The sequence below is a fragment of the Muscardinus avellanarius genome, assembly GCF_963383645.1.
Source record: "Muscardinus avellanarius genome assembly, chromosome: 3".
Lineage (NCBI taxonomy): Eukaryota > Metazoa > Chordata > Mammalia > Rodentia > Gliridae > Muscardinus > Muscardinus avellanarius.
The window spans coordinates 41,747,961-41,763,593 of record NC_137788.1 but is presented as its reverse complement, the minus strand read 5'-3'; the positions used below and the strand labels follow the sequence as shown (position 1 = coordinate 41,763,593).

The window sequence follows — 15,633 nt, the reverse complement described above, 5'->3', positions numbered from 1 at the left end:
ACTTAATACTTAATTAATAATAATTAATAATACTTAATCCAAAACTAACTAGCCCCGGGGCATCCGCTTGGCATTACCCGTGACCTCCTAAAAGGAAAAATAGAAGATGAAAATGCAAAAGGCCACTGAGAGTATTCGGAACCTTCTCTGCTTTCAGGTACTTTTCATGCACTGTGTAGGTCAGACATCGTGACAAGCTTATAAGGTTCTATTCAACAGTTGAAAAACCTGAGAGTCAGAGACTTTGCTCAAGGTCCTGCAGTACCTTACTCATGGAGTGGCAACTGAACCCAAATCTGAGCTCAAAGCCCATGCAGTTTTTACTTTCCATGTGTCCTCTACTTACAGAAGAGGTCCCAGAGCCAGAAAGCAGAGCTCAGTGACTGGAGTCTATTTGATGGCCCCGCAGTGTGGCAGGACACATTTGCGGGGGTAAGGGCCTTCCAAGTCAGCTACTTTGCCTACCAATCAAGATAAACTGTCCCCTGACCACTTTATTCATAGTACTATGCACCCCTGTGCATCCTTCTCCTGCCCATTCTTTATTTTAGGGGGAAAATATTTATCTTCAATGAATTATATCTTTTTCCTTTATCTTCACCATATATTTTATATGATAATAAAGATGTGCCTGATAATAAAGAGCAAGGTAGGTTTTGACATTATATACTTCAAATCATCTGTTATCATAACTGATATAGTAAATAAAAGAATAAACAAAAAAGAAATATCAGGAGAATATATATTGTATAATAATTTTGCCAATATAATATAAAAACGTGAGAGGTCAAAAACTTTTATAATCTTAACATCCAGAGGTAGCCTTTTGTACACTAAATAAAAAGAATAGTTTTGAGTAAACAGAAGAAAGGCTTAGGTTGTGATCTAGTAAACACGCCCTACCACAAGTTAGTATTTAAATGAATAACAGTGAACTTGAGGGTGCTTCTTGGGAAGTCTGAATGATAGTGTCTTCTAGTCCTTAGAGAGGACTTTCTTAAGAAAGTGACATTGCACCTGAAAAAACATAGAATGAGTTAATTTCAGAAAGGAAACCAGAGGCAGCTTCTCAAACTAATTGGCCCCTAATTGAAATTCAGTATTGAGGCAAATAGCACTTTTTCAATGTAGCCCAATTTTTTCCCTTCAAAATCAATTCAAATGCTTACTTCTGATAATATCTTCTATTCATAACTTCTTTTCATCTTTATCCAATGAGAACTCATTTTTTGTGTTGCTTATTAAGAGTCCATACTGCTAGAAAAAAAATGCTGAGATTCACATCATTCCTGTGACAAACTCTTGCTGTTGACCCATATGAGTTCATAACACAGCCAAGATCTGATCTGTTGAATTTGACCATGGTTAGCTTAATCTAAACTTTAAACCAAAGTATACACTCACAAGGCTTCAAGTTGCTGTAAGTGTTTCTGAATTTTACATTTTATATAAAATGCATTAGTTTTTATTTTTCCTAAGAAAATACTCAACAAAGTCACTTTGAAAGAATCAGTGGTCCCAATTAGACATTTTGAAAGTGTTCGCTGCAGGGATCGGCAAGAGCCACAGCCTCCGAGAATCTTGAACATTTGAGATCTGGAAGCTTCTTTGGTAGCTGTGACCTGTAACAACAGGCTCTGCAGTGAGTGCTTGATAGATGATCATCAGCATTGTTCAGCTTATTATAATCAATTTGACTGAATAAAAATTTATTGGGCACCCTACTCTATGTCAGAATGGGGATAAGAGCTCTTGTAACTATAGCGAAATTATGATAATAATGTCAACCATCATTTTTTGAATACTCACCATGTGTCAGACACTGTGCCAAACATTGTATATGTATTGCTTCATTTAGTACTCATGGCAACCCTATGATGTTGTAGTAATATTCTGAAGAAAGTGATCCTTGGTGAGATTAAGAAACTTGCCCATGGCTACACACATAGTGAGGATAGGCTTCACTTATTAGACCATGATTTGGATTCAGGGTCTAAACCTACAATAAATTGTCTTAATTTTACCTTGGCATGTCAGTTTTCAGATGAAGAAATTATAACTCAGAGGTTAAATGACTTGCCTGAGGTTATACAGACATTTCAAAGCCTTATGTATTTTCCCTGAAAATAGTAATATCTGTGATTTGTTGAGAATTTCTTATGTGTTTGACTTGTAACCTTAAAATTTTCTCACTCAGAGGTGCTCACTTTTGTCTGGTTTTGGAATAATCTGAGAATTTTAAAAAAGTGTAATAGAAAAATACTCTCACTGCATCAGCCTAAATGAATTGGTGTATATCAGGGGAAAGGACCTAGAAATGGGGTACTTTTTAAGTTGTGCAAATGATCCTGAAACACAGAGAGGGTAGGGAACTCCTGTCTAGATTCTCACAATATCCTCTCAGGTGAGAAAACTGAGTCTGAGAGGAGTAGGAGTGGTAGAAAGATGGTGGCCAAGGGTCACCGTTAATGGGGAGGTTGAATAGGGAGAACACAAAGGATTTCCAGGGTAGTGAACATATTCTGTATGATATTTCATGGTAGACACATGTCATCATATATTTGTCTAAATCTATAGAATGTACAACACTGAAGGGAGCCCTAATTTAATCTATGAACCACCGGTGGTGTGTCGATATATGAACCACCGGTGGTGTGTCCATGTAGGTTCATCAATTATAACAAATGTACTGCTCTGCTGGGGGCTGTTGGTAATAGGTGGGCTATGTGTGTCTGGGGAGTAATGGGGATGTGGGAAATATCTGTACCTTCCTCTTAATTTTACAGGGAACCAAAAATTCCTCAAAGAGGAAAGAGTCTTTAAAAATGTAAGAAGGAGAGACTTGAAAAGTCAAATCAAACATCACAAGAAAAAAGGCAAAATCATGAAAAAATGTGATCAATCATTAGCAGAGAGGTTGAAAAGACACGCTCCAATTGCCTTAAAAATTCACAGAACTCAGGTCTCCTTAAAATAGTTTTGCAAAGTACATTGAGAATTCCATGCAATAATATGAAACATAAGTCTCCCTGCTGCCCCCTGAACATGCTGCAGCTGGCTAAGCCAGAGGAGCTTGACATGGACCCAAGGCTCCGCAAAACTCAATGGGAGAGCATAATGGAGACGCAGACGCAGTTGCAAAGTTGCCCCAGATGTGTACATTTTCTGCTCCATTAAAATGACTTGGATGAGAGGCAAAGTACATTTGGCACACAGAAACAGGGAGTCAGGGGAGGGGCGGGACAGGACAGTCAGCTTCATCACAGGCCTCCTTCTCCCCAGGCTCACCCCCCCCCCCGCCTCCAGTTTTTCCTCACACTGCTTCTTCAGCAACCTGTCCAAAAGGAGAAAATGACCCAAAGCATGCCAGGACACCCCAGAGACAAACTGCCTTGCCATAAGTCTCAATTCTCTTGACTCCATCAGGGGGTTAGTAACACTCTCTTCAAGGATTTAGTATGAAAAGAAAATCATGTATACATGATGCCTGGCATGCATAGTTTATAGTGAACTTCGGAGAACAAGGAGATACCTCATTATCACCACTGAAACCAGGTCACATGAGGAGAGTCAGGAGAAGAAAGGGAAGATGCGTGGGCAGAAGACAGGCAAGGTCCCGGGGAGACAGGATCCTGAGTCTTCTTATATCTGAGGGACTGGCATGAAACTCTTGATTAACCTAGACTGGCAGCTACAAGGAGAAAGTATCAGGCTTAGTGCAAGTGAAGGACCTCTCTGACAGTCAGTAGTAGCGTCCAAAAGTTATGGAGTGTGTGTGGGGGACAGCAAAATCTATGAATCACCAACATCTTGAGTTTCTGAGATGTGTATGGCCTGGGGCTGTGGTCTTTAGTTAAGGGAGAGGTTCTCTGACTCAGTTGGCACTGGTAGGTGAGGCATAGTATGGGAGAGAGTAGATTCTTCATGTGTTAGTAGACTGAATGTATAAGTCACCTGGGAAGCAGATACTGGATGTCCTTCTGTTGTCCAGGAGTCTCTGAGCACCCTGTGTGCCTACAATTCTTTCTCCAGAGCCCATTCTCTGGACGTGCATGCACAATGTGTTTTGAGTCTGTGTTTACTTGTTGGCATCCATTCTCGTTCTCTGTTCTTTTCTTCTTTTGAGGTTCTTGGGAAATGGAACTATGTCTTATGATAATGATTTATACTGACTCAGGGTAAGGAATTTGTTAGAACCTGAGGGTGTAGTGATATTTAATATGTTCACAAATGTGTCTGTCAGGAGTAAATTCAGTGTTTTGCCCTTGGGTCACTGGAGTGGAAAAGACAGATTTGGGATTCAGCTCTAACTCTACAAAAGATGAACAGTCTTTCAAGAAAACCAGGCAAGAGGCTTGTTATTCGTGTTCTCTTGAATACATTTCTTCTATAAGCATTTGTTCCCCAGCCCTGTGCTAGGTACTTGGGATACTGAAGTTACTAGCTTTATCTGCCCTCAAAGAGCTCTCACTCTATTGAGGGAATAAAAAGTTCTAAGATAAAATAGTAGAAGGAGGCCTGCCTGTGCTCGGCTAGTGTGGATGGCTGGGGGAAGCTTCACAAAGGTGACCACATGAGATGGTTTTCAGGGGAAGTGAAGTCACCATACACTTGACGAGGAAAAACTTCCCAGGATGAGAATGAAGCTAGCACAAAAGCCGGTAACTGCTCACACCTGCTGTCTCAGGAAATGTCAAGTGACTTACGGTGCACTCTGGAGCGGACTGCATCCAGAAAGGTGGTGAACGATGGGAATGGTAACGTACTATGGAGTGGTCCTCATTTAGATGCAGAGAGGAGGTTGGTGATACCAGAAATCATTTTGTAAACATGGTCTGGAGCTTCAAAGACTTTCATTAAATATGGCTAACTCTGCATAGATCCATTTTGTGAATTTTCAGAAATCCTGCTATACCTTTCTTCCCCTTCACCACTTTAGGAATGTGTTTTTAAAATAAAAACTCATTAAGTTGGGCATGGTGTTGCATGCTTTTAATCCTAGTACTTGGGAGACTGAGACAGGAGGATTGCAGGTTCACGGACAGCCTTAGCAACTTGTGACACCCTCCATGAGAACTTAGTGAGACCCTGTTTCAAAAATTATAAAGCCAGGCATGGTGGCGCACACTTGTAATTCCCATGCTTGGGAGGTGGAGACCAGAGAATCACGCAGGTTCGAAGCCAGCCTTTCTGGCTTAAGAGACCCTGTTTTTTTAAAAAAAAAAAAAAATATATATATATATATATATATATATATATATATATATATATATAATAGGTCTGGGAGTATAGCCCAGAGGTAGAAGGATTTCCAGGAACCCCAGTAACACCAAATAAATAAATAAATAAATAAGGTTGGGGATGTAGCTCGGAGGTAGAATACCTCTGTGTTCAATCCAGTACTACAAAATAAATAAGTAAATAAAAACTCATTTATGATCAGTCAAAACAAGTCATAATTAGAAAGATAAATCTTCCAGAGTCATTCCTGTCTTTTCTACAAATGTGTAGGGCAAGACGACCACTATTTTCATGGGGATAATGGGAAGTTATGACTGGTTGGCACTGCCTATATATCACTGGGTTGGTTTAAGGAAATTTGTTTCTATGGACTGGGAGCCGTGTTGTTGTGGCTCACCTGTATGAAGTTCTCCCCAGATCACAGTAAAATAATTTGGGGTTTTGGGCTTATCTTCATCATCACTAGTGTAGCTGGTCTGAAATGTGAGCATAGATTTTTTTGCTTTATAATGTTTAATTTTTATTATAAAGTAAAACACTATCATGGAAAGTATTAGTAAGAATTTAAGTGTAAAGAATGTAAGAAAATAAATATAAGTAAAACAAAATCATCGACTGACACAAAAAACTGAGAGAATCACTATTAGCATTTTGATGTACTTATTTCATTTTTTATTACAAGTCTATTAAGATGATTTTCTAAAAATACTACATAGCAGTTAGGCATGGTGTGCATACCTGCAATCTTAGTACTTAGGATGCTGAGATAAGAGGATCACAGGTTAGAGGAGAGAACATGGTAACTTAATGAGACCTTGTCTTAAAATAAAAAAGTAAAATGTGTTGGGGTATAATTCAGTGATAGAGCACCCTGAGTTCAATCCCCAGTACACACACACACTCACACATACACACACACATGCGTGTGCGCGTGCGTGAGTCTGCTGCCTCCATTAAGCATTCCTCTTTGAGAATACTTTTTTTAGAGCACTTTTCTCACTATAACCTCATGACTTACTTATGTTTTCTTAATACTCCCAGACTAAATTGTAAAGGTTATAAGGAGGGGAAGATGTGTTATTCATATGGTGACCTATTTTTGACAAAGGAATCCAACTGAGACGCAAGTACTGATACACTAACACTGCAAAGTTCAGTTAGACCTGTCTCAAAATGAAAAACAGAAAGGGCTGGGGATGTAGTTCAGTGGTAGAACACCCCGGGCTCAACCCCCAGTGTGAGCGAATGTAGATTTTTACTTCTTCACCCAACATTCATTCAGCCCGGTCTCCTCTGGACAGGACAGTGTGGACACAGAGCCATAGCTGATAGCCATAGCAGCACACCCTCTCAGAGGCTGCCCTGGGAGCCCAGTGAGCCTTCTTCCACTGATGCACAGGGCTTGGCTGGGGTGGGGTGGGGGACCCAAGCCCTTAGGGCTCTCTTCTTGCCAGTGATAGGAGGGAGCGAGCTATTCCTGGAGGACTGTTCCTGACCTTCTGAAAGGCTCACAGCTGACCTGCCTGGCCTCTGCCACAGGTCCCCACGCAGTCATCTGGTCCTTGCCCAGGGGCAGGACTGCAGTAGAGGAGGTCTGTCAGTGAAAAAAAAGACCACGGGGAAGAGGGGTGCCATGCCCCCCGTAGGTGGAGCGCAGCCCTTGACAAAGTCTCTGCCACCCCAGCAGGCTGGTCCAACTGGAAAACCCACTTAAGTCCCCGTTCTGGCCCAAACTGGTTTGGCAGCTCTAGGGGAATGTTTCTGGATGACTGACCCTTCCCACTGCAGGTGCTGGCACTTTTGAAAAGAAAGAGAAAGAAGAGAAGGAAGGAAGGAAGAGGGGAAGGAAGGAAGGAGGGAGGGAAGGAGAAAAAGAAGGGGGGAGAGAAGAAGGAAAAGTAGCGGTGGTGGGAGTGGGCCAGGGGAGCCGAGGAGGGTGTCTAAATTTGAAACACTCCAAACTTCTGCTCGCTTGCAAGTGCAAGCTTACACTTTGGGATTCAAGCAGAATCGCCCCCAACCCACTCCCGCTGCACCCACCTCACACTCTCGCCTCCCCTTTGTAATACAGTGTTTTGGCAATGCAATTTATTTTGCAGCGGGATTGTTGAAGCTCTGTAGCCCCGGCCTGAGCGCGACTTTTGGCTAATGCCCCCCCCCCCCCGCGACGCTGCTGTTGTTCTTGTGATTATTATTATTATTATTATTATTATTATTATTATTATTATTATTATTGCAATTGAATGTCTCCGCTCGGTCCCCCCCCACCCCCCGCATCGCGCTCCGGCTGTGATTGCTCGGGTCTGACTTTGCGAGTGGCGGGGCCTCCAAACCCCTCATCCCCTCGCCCCCTCCCCCTCCCTCCCCTTTCCGCGCCCAGGCGAGAGCAGCCGATTGGCAGAGCGGGGCTTCCAGGAACAATAACAGTGGGGGGAGCCGGGCCGGGAGCCGCCCCCGCCGGCCGCGGCCCGCGCCCCCCGCCCCGCGCCCACCTCGCCCGCCCCGCGGGCCCCGCGCCCCGCCGGCCCCCCGGCGCCCACCATGTACGCCTTTGTGCGGTTCCTGGAGGACAACGTCTGCTACGCGCTGCCCGTGTCGTGCGTGCGCGACTTCAGCCCCCGCTCGCGCCTGGATTTTGACAACCAGAAGGTGTACGCGGTGTACCGCGGCCCCGAGGAGCTGGGCGCCGGGCCCGGGAGCCCCCCGCGCGCCCCCCGCGACTGGGGCGCGCTGCTGCTGCACAAGGCCCAGATCCTGGCGCTGGCAGGTGAGCGAGGGGCCGAGGGACGGAGGGGCCGGGCGGGGCTGGACCGAGAGGCCGGGCGGGCGGGCGGGCGGCGGGCGGAGGGGTCGGGCAGCCGGGCTCGCTCTGCCTCCCCCGCCCCGCCCCGGGCCGCTCTCCTGGGGACAGGGTGTCTGAGAGGCCAGGCCAGTTAAAAAGACCAGAGGGTCCCCTTTGTCTTCGCAGAGCCCCGACACTCCCGCGCTGTCAGTCCGCCTTCCTCTCTTCATCTGTCTGCCTTCTTTCAGATTCTTTGTATTCTCCTGCTCCTACACTTTCCAGCGCTCCTGCCTGCCTGTACCGTGATAGGGACCCTCTCTCTCACCTTCTCTTTCTCCTAGTTTTCTCTCTCTCTCTCTCTCTCTCTCTCTCTCTCTCTCTCTCTCTCTCTCTCTCTCTCTCTCTCCTCCTGTCTGACTCCTTAAGTTTCTCAGGCTGTCTCCCTCCCTTCAGGCCCTCGGTGTCCATGCCTCCTCTGAGTTAGTGAGGATCAGGCAGTGTTAGATCTTGTAGGTAGGATCTCTCCTCACGGGAGGGATCTGTGACATCCTTGTCCCGTTTGGACAATCACAGGACAGCGCTAGGGGACTTGCACCTCGTGTACTGGCCACAGATCTCTCATGCCCTTCTCTGTCCAGGTGGCAGAGGTGAGGCCCTGGGGGCCCTAAGGCATCCCTCAGCCTCCACAGCCCTTTCTGAATTTTCCACAAAGCTCCCTGAGTTAGAGCTGAGGTGGGGGTGGGGGTTATGGGGTTAAGACTGGACCTCCCATACCTGCTACCTAGAGCCTGTGACATAGGCCAGGCAGGTTGTCGTACCCTCATGGGAAAGGGAGGGGACTGAGGTTCAGCTGGTGGTAAGGACAAGACTAGTCCCTCTGCCTCCTGCACTGTACCTGCCATGCCAAGGCATTCTTCCTTTGTAAAAATGAAACAGCTGGCCCTCCTTCAAGGGAGTTCTTGGAGGCATAGCTATCTCCTCCTTTTGCTGCTGGTACGAAGAGTATGCCTTACTTAAAGTGGATACTCAGCCAGTGACCCTGCCTTCCACCTGGAAGAGAACACCAAGGGTGACAGGGACTGAATACAGATATTGTCTGTATTTTGTAGTTGGGAGACCTTTCCTATTTTTTTTTCCCAATTTCCTTTGCTTCCTCTCATTTAGCTTAAAAGATGAACCTAGCATGTACCATGGTGAGTTTCCCAGGGTCCCCAAGCAAGTTAGCAGTAGAGTAGTCCTCAGCCTCCTGACTCTGATTCCTCTCCACCACCTCCTGTTGCCCCTGGAAAGTAGTTTGTGGGAGTCAAAGAGTGGAAGGAGAACTGGAAACTGATCCACAGCACCCCCTGATCCTCTTTTGGACAGGCTATGTCCTTACCTCCCTGATAATCCTGGGACTCGGAGCTATCAGCTCACCCACCACCAAATACCTGGGCCAGAAAAACTGAGTAGAAGTTGGGCTTAGAAAAGGGAGCTCTGTGTTGTGTAGGTTGTTAGGGTTTATTCTGTTTGTTTGCTTGCTTTTAATTACCTAGGGAAGGGATTAGGAATTTATTCCCCAAGAGGATAGGCCCCAGGTAATTATAACTAGGTTGTAACCTTAACTTTCCTTTTGCTGGAAGAGAAAAAAAAGGTTCTTGAGGATTATGTTATACTGCTGTGAAATGGCCCTAGGAGAGTAGGAAAGGGGAAAAGATGTGTGTCAGAGGAAGTCAGAGGCAAGGGCTTTAGTGTATAGTGCCTGGTTTCCTCTTCTGGAGATTGTCCATCTGTCCAGATAGCCAGACAGCCAGCAGACATGTATACACTGCCACAGACAGGCTGCTTAGTTTTTTTTTTCTTTTTTTTAGGCAGTCCTCATCAATTATGATTTTAAAATTAGCCCAAGTTCTCATAAGATACATGAAGCTATTGGTTTGGAAACTATGAGTTTTAAACCTATAGACTACTCATACTCCAAGTTGAAATGTTGATAAATCTCTTTTTCTTTTTTTAATTAAATAGGAAACCTAGGCAACATCTAGAAACTAGCAGAGCAGATGTGAGTTAAAAAGTGCCCCCCCACACTTCTAGTTGATTGCTTCTGGAGAAGAAAAAAATAAATAACAACTTGAGGTTGGCTAGCAAACATTTGGAATTCCAGTCAGCTTGCTAATTTTTAAATTGGAGCTGCTTCCCTGGACGCAGACCCCATTGACAAGGCCAGGGCAAGCTTGGGAATTCATGTGTCCCGAAAGAACTCTCCAGTGTGTCTTGAAATCCCGTCTTGATTTAAACTTGATGGTTCTGAGCATTGCTTGCAGTGACTTCATCATAAAGAGCTCATCTGATGTCTCCTGGATGTAAATGCAGTTGTGCTACAAGTGTGAGGAGGTAATCCATCAAGAGGAAGCAGAGGTGCCCTTAGGTGCGTGGATTACCATTAATTAATCAAACCCTCTGGCATCAAGAGCATGGTTTCAGAAGTAGCTTCAGGGCCACTTTATGGCTTTCAGTGGGAAGTACCTTACTTAGTATTTTCCCAGGCCAACCCAGCATGTCCTGAAGTGCATCTCTTATACTGGAGATGTCAAAGCCCCCTGCTGTGGGACTTTGTACTCTATTGCCCTTGTGGCTTACTGCATGGTTTCAGCAAGTCAGGCTGTAGTGTATATCTCTCTTCTTATGAAATTATAATCCCAGTTCAAGGAAAAACAAAGCCTCACTTCTACTGACAGTCTTTCTGTGCCCTGTGCATTATCTGTTAGTCATCTTAGGTACCCTTCACGTGACATTGCTAGGGTTCCATTTTAGAGATGAGAACACAAAGGATTAGAGACTTGTCAGCCACATAGTTAATAATTGGCAAATCCAGAAATGGAGCACAGGTTCTCCAGTGCCAGACCCTTGCCTGGGAGTCTTCTTTGTGAAGGATCTGATGTTCCTATATGCCACACAGCATAGCTTGGAAAGAGTGAAAGGAGACACTGAACTTTACTGCCCAAGGCAAGTTTTCAAACCAGAGCACAGTTGTTCATTTCTGAGTTTTCAAGGCTCTTCCTGTTACCAGCCTCCATCCTACAAGGCACACGCGAGCACACACACACACACACACACACACACACACACACACACACACACCTCCCCACCCAGCTCTTCAGTTGTCATTTTCTGGAGCAAATCCCCTTGAAGGTTCTTGTGTCCCTCTTGGAGGGTCTGCGCAACACGAGACTTGGCTCACCTTTGAGCTGTGATCTCTCCTTACAGTCATTTATTTGCCCAGATGGTTGTGAAAGTGAGAATCTCCCATTTAGAGAGTTCGCCATTATCTATCTACCTGCAGTCCAGCCTGCTGGTGGCATTGGAATTTGTGCTTTTCAGGGACCCAAACTTGTTCCTGTGGGCCTAGAGTCTTATAATTCTATGTCATTCTCTCCAAGCACCTCTCTTATGTTGCGATTGCTTGGGTTCACTAACGTCCCTCTGTGGCCCAGTGTCCTCTTACTACTTCCTGTGGGCCAGGCCCAGTGCTGTAATAAGCGAACACACCAGTGCACCAGGGTCCAAGTGCTGGGATGGAGATGACAGCCTGACCCCGGGGACATGGGCTCACTCTCCCCGCCTGCTGTGTGGGTTCCTGTCAGGAGCAGAGTGATGAAGAACACTATTGTTAGGAAGTGTGTAGTCTGGGGACTCCAATATAAATGTTAACTGGGGTAGAAGCCAGGCCCTGGGGAAGCATAGGCAAAGGGAGAAGTTCTCTGTGGGTTTATCTTTCAAGTTTTTCCTTTCCAGCTCCACCAGCACAGTTTGCATTCAGGCCTGCTTCAGTTCTTGTTCATCTCAACTAGTGCAGCAGCCTTTGAATTCATCACCCTGTCTCTAATTCATTTTCCAAATTTCTTTCAGGATAATTTTCTAAACTTAGTGAGGCCCTGTTTCAAAATAAAAAAACAAAATAATGTAAAAAGGTCTGTGGGTGTAGCTCAGTGGTAGACTGTCCCTGCATACAATCCCCAATATCACCTCCTCATATACACACACAAAAGAATACTCTGCTAAAATACTGTCTTAGTCAATTTGCAGCTCTACTCACAACCCTCTGTAGCTCCCTATCGCCTGATGAATAACGCTTCTACTTCTTAGACTGACCAGCCCCAATTCCATATTTACCTTACCTCTCTAGCCTCACCAATCCTTGCCCCAGACTTGTGGTATCTCTTGCTATTTTGTGACCAGACCCTTATGCACTCCTTTGAGCCAGACAGGATGGGTTGATCAATGGCTGACATGGGACCATTGCCTAAGTAGAGCTTACCTTCCAGCAGGGTCTACCCCACCAAGGGCTCTAAGAGAGAACTGGGCAAAGTACACCAGGAGCACCCCGCTTCAGGGGCCTTCCCCATTCCCCCAGTGAGACTTTTACTTCTCAGAGTTCTTGTTTTGCTCTGCTCATTCCTGGCGTATGGGCTGTAGCATGTGAGGGCAGTCTTGGTCAGTCATCCATGGATGCGCCTTCCTCCCTGCCACACAGCGACCTCCTCCAGGACAGGGGCCTGCTTCCTCACCTGCATCGCAGAGCCCGGCACATGGTCCACACCAGCCAGGCCATGTCGAAGTCCTGCACGTTGGGAAGACAAGTGCATTTTGGTTTGCAGAGGGGAAGTAGAGGGGACAGGAACTTCTGTAGCAGCAACTTGTTTTTTCAGAACAGAAACCTACAGCGAGATTTTGAGGTTTAATTCAACTTTGTTCATCTGGAAAAAGTCAACATTCTTTATCACTCCCTCAACCAGAAGAAAGCCCACACTTGGGAGAAGTAGCTTCCAAAGCCACGTAGTTCTTGCTTTGGTAATTTTAGCTCATTCAGGGCTCAGGTCCCAGCTTGGCATCGTCAGTCCAAATAGATCACTTGCTCCAGAAATGCTTTGGAACTTCTACAGAGTTAGCAGCGAAGCAGGGGACGAGCCGACTCCATATGCAGAGATCGCTGCATGTCATCAGTGGGAGACTGCCAGCCAAGGGATTTAGTTTTCTTTTAAAAAAAGCAAGTGAAAACTTTTAATTTAGGTTTCGAAATGTTCCGCTGATATACGTTGGAGCAAAGATTGGAACTTGCCTGCTGTCATCTGTTGCAGATTCCCCCGGAATGTTAACCATTGAGGGTTGAGTCTGATGTGATTTTCAGTGCTCAAAAACCACATATTTGTTACAACTGAGTAATATCTGCTACAGAATGCTTCAGAGTTCTGTTTCACAGGCTGAAAGAAAATTTTTAAAAAAGTCCCAGGCAAGTTGAAGCTTGACTTTTTTGTGGAGTATTTTGTTATTCAAGAGCACACTTGCTTTTATATTATAACACACACACACACACACACACACACACACACACACACACACACCCCAGAAAAAAAAAAGTGGAATTCAAATTAAGTTCCTTCACTCCAGGACCAATTTTCTTTCTGTGCTTACATGATTAATCTTATAAATTCTTTAAAGGCAAAAGATGTGTGTACTCTTGGCACTAGAAAAACATACCTTACCTGCAAGTACTGAGTTATACCAGGTGGCCAGCCATACACTTAAGGGAAATGCAGAAGGAAGAGTAGAAATTGTAATTTGCCTACAAATACGTATTAAGAGCCCATCAGATTTCAGGTTCAGTGGACACTCTATTCAAAATAGGGCCTCCTATTTTACCCAGGAAAGAGCTAGACGAGTGTTTGGTGAGGGCTGTGGGTACCAAGCAGTGGGCTAAGTCTTCCCCCATAGACTGAGCTTGTGGAGAAATTTGAGTCAGTTCCATCAAAAATTCCAAGACCAAACTAAGGTCATGGTAAATCTCAGATATATAACAGAAGGAGACTGCAGGGACCTGGTGCCCGACTGACTGTGACGATATGATGGAGATGGGGTGCTGGGCCTGCCTCTCTCAGGAATCACTGGAGGAGTATTGGTTGGAGTGAGAGATGATGAGCTCAGCTTGAGACCTGTTGAATCTTAGGGCCTATCAGGCACTTAGGTGGGTAACCCAGGAGAGCAAGCAGCCACGTGGCCCAAGGTCCAGAAGAGCACTCGGGCAGAAGATCCCAACTGGGAAGTCATTAGCCAGGGGAGGGACGATGTCATGAGGGGGTGAAAGAAGCACACAAGGGCTGGACTCCTCAGTACACCAGCTTTTAAGGGCACAGTGGAGAAGAAGGGCCATAAAAGGGGACTAGCAAGAACAGCCAGAGCTAGACTAGAAATCAAGGAAAATAAGCAGGCGGCCTGGGGGTCCTGTCCTGCCAACCAAAAGAGGAGAGAGGCTTTTGGATTCCAGATCTAGGCTTGGTTTTGCTTTTAACCTCACAGCAACTACCCTTCTCAGAGCTCATTTATTACACAAGATAGGACAGCTAAATGTATAAGCAGAAGAATAGATTTGCATAGGGTATTTTGGTAAGTTTTAATTTCTGAGTTGTACAGTATGGAGGGAGAATCAGACCTGTTCTTTGGGATTCAGAAAATAGAGGCCAGGCCAGAGGGTGAAATTTCTAAGGGCTAGTGGGTTCACGATAATAGCAGAGCTGGATATGGTGGTTCAGTACTTGGGAAGCTGAGACAGGAGGATCGCAGATTTGAAGCCCGCCTCAACAACTTAGCAAGGCTCTTGGTAACTTAATGAGATCTCGTTTCAAAATAAGAGGAAAAAGAAAAACAGGGCTGGTGAACTGGTGAAGTAGCTCAGAGACAGAATGCCCCTGGGTTCAAACCCCAGCACCACAAATAGTATAGGGAGAGCCCATGCAAAGTGCAAAGAACTTCTAGCTGGTTCTGAGCTCCCTGCCTAGGAAAGTGGCAAGCAGGTCAGCGATATTATACAATGGAATCACGCCTATCACGTTCGATTAGAAAACTTCTAAGTCATTTCCTTAAGAACTAAGGAGGAAATGTTAGCTGAAAGAGGACAGCCTCTGAAGTCAGGTAGTCTAGTTTCAAATTGTGACTGCTACTTATATGCTTTTGAGCTGTGTGACCTTGGGGAGATGATTTCACTTCTCTGGGATCCAGGTGTTCATCTCTAACAGAGAGATAGCAAGCAGGTCCCAATGATTAATTAGAAAGATGATGTGGAAAGATGTCTGGTGCCCAGTAGGCACTTCTTAGTTCTTAGGAACTGCGGTAGGCCAGTAGTTGCTGAGAGATCAGCCTGCGTGGGCTTGGGTTACCGCCTTTGTGGAGAGGAATGTTGAGAGCAGCACCTCATGTAAGGAGCAGGCAGGTTTAAAATTTAACCTGTGTTTAATTGAAATCCTTCTGGGGCTTGACCTAAGTAGGGCCAGTTTACCATTTCCCCCATTTTTTTTTTTTTTTTTTTTTTTGCCCCTCTGTGATCCTCTGCTAGGGATCTAGCAAACCCATACCATGTATTACCATGGCAGTAGTCCTGGTGAAGTACATGAGGATAGCTGGACAAGCCACCCAGCACAAGGACATGCCTAGTTTTGTCTGTGCCATCCCTGTGCCAGGGCCAGCAGGGGGTGGGAGTGAGAGCAAGGGGGCCTTCTGAAGCTTGGGACAGTTCCCTCTCGTTGTGTGGATGGCCTCAGTAGGGCATTTCTTAAACATGTCCATCTAGAGGAGTCTTA

At 45.4% G+C, this 15,633-nt stretch overlaps 2 protein-coding genes across 2 annotated transcripts in view; both read left to right on the top strand.

The window, feature by feature from the left end:
• The window catches only part of AGBL4 (AGBL carboxypeptidase 4), a gene marked incomplete at both ends in the record, with an annotated part of 1,136,473 nt that overhangs the window by 898,870 nt on the left and 221,970 nt on the right, over positions 1–15,633 (top strand).
• The window catches only part of BEND5 (BEN domain containing 5), a gene marked incomplete at both ends in the record, with an annotated part of 47,544 nt that continues 39,693 nt past the window's right edge, over positions 7,783–15,633 (top strand). Inside the window, one exon of the mRNA XM_080693483.1 lies at positions 7,783–8,008. Coding sequence (XP_080549609.1) covers positions 7,783–8,008 — 226 coding nt within the window. The remainder of the gene's footprint in view (positions 8,009–15,633) is intronic.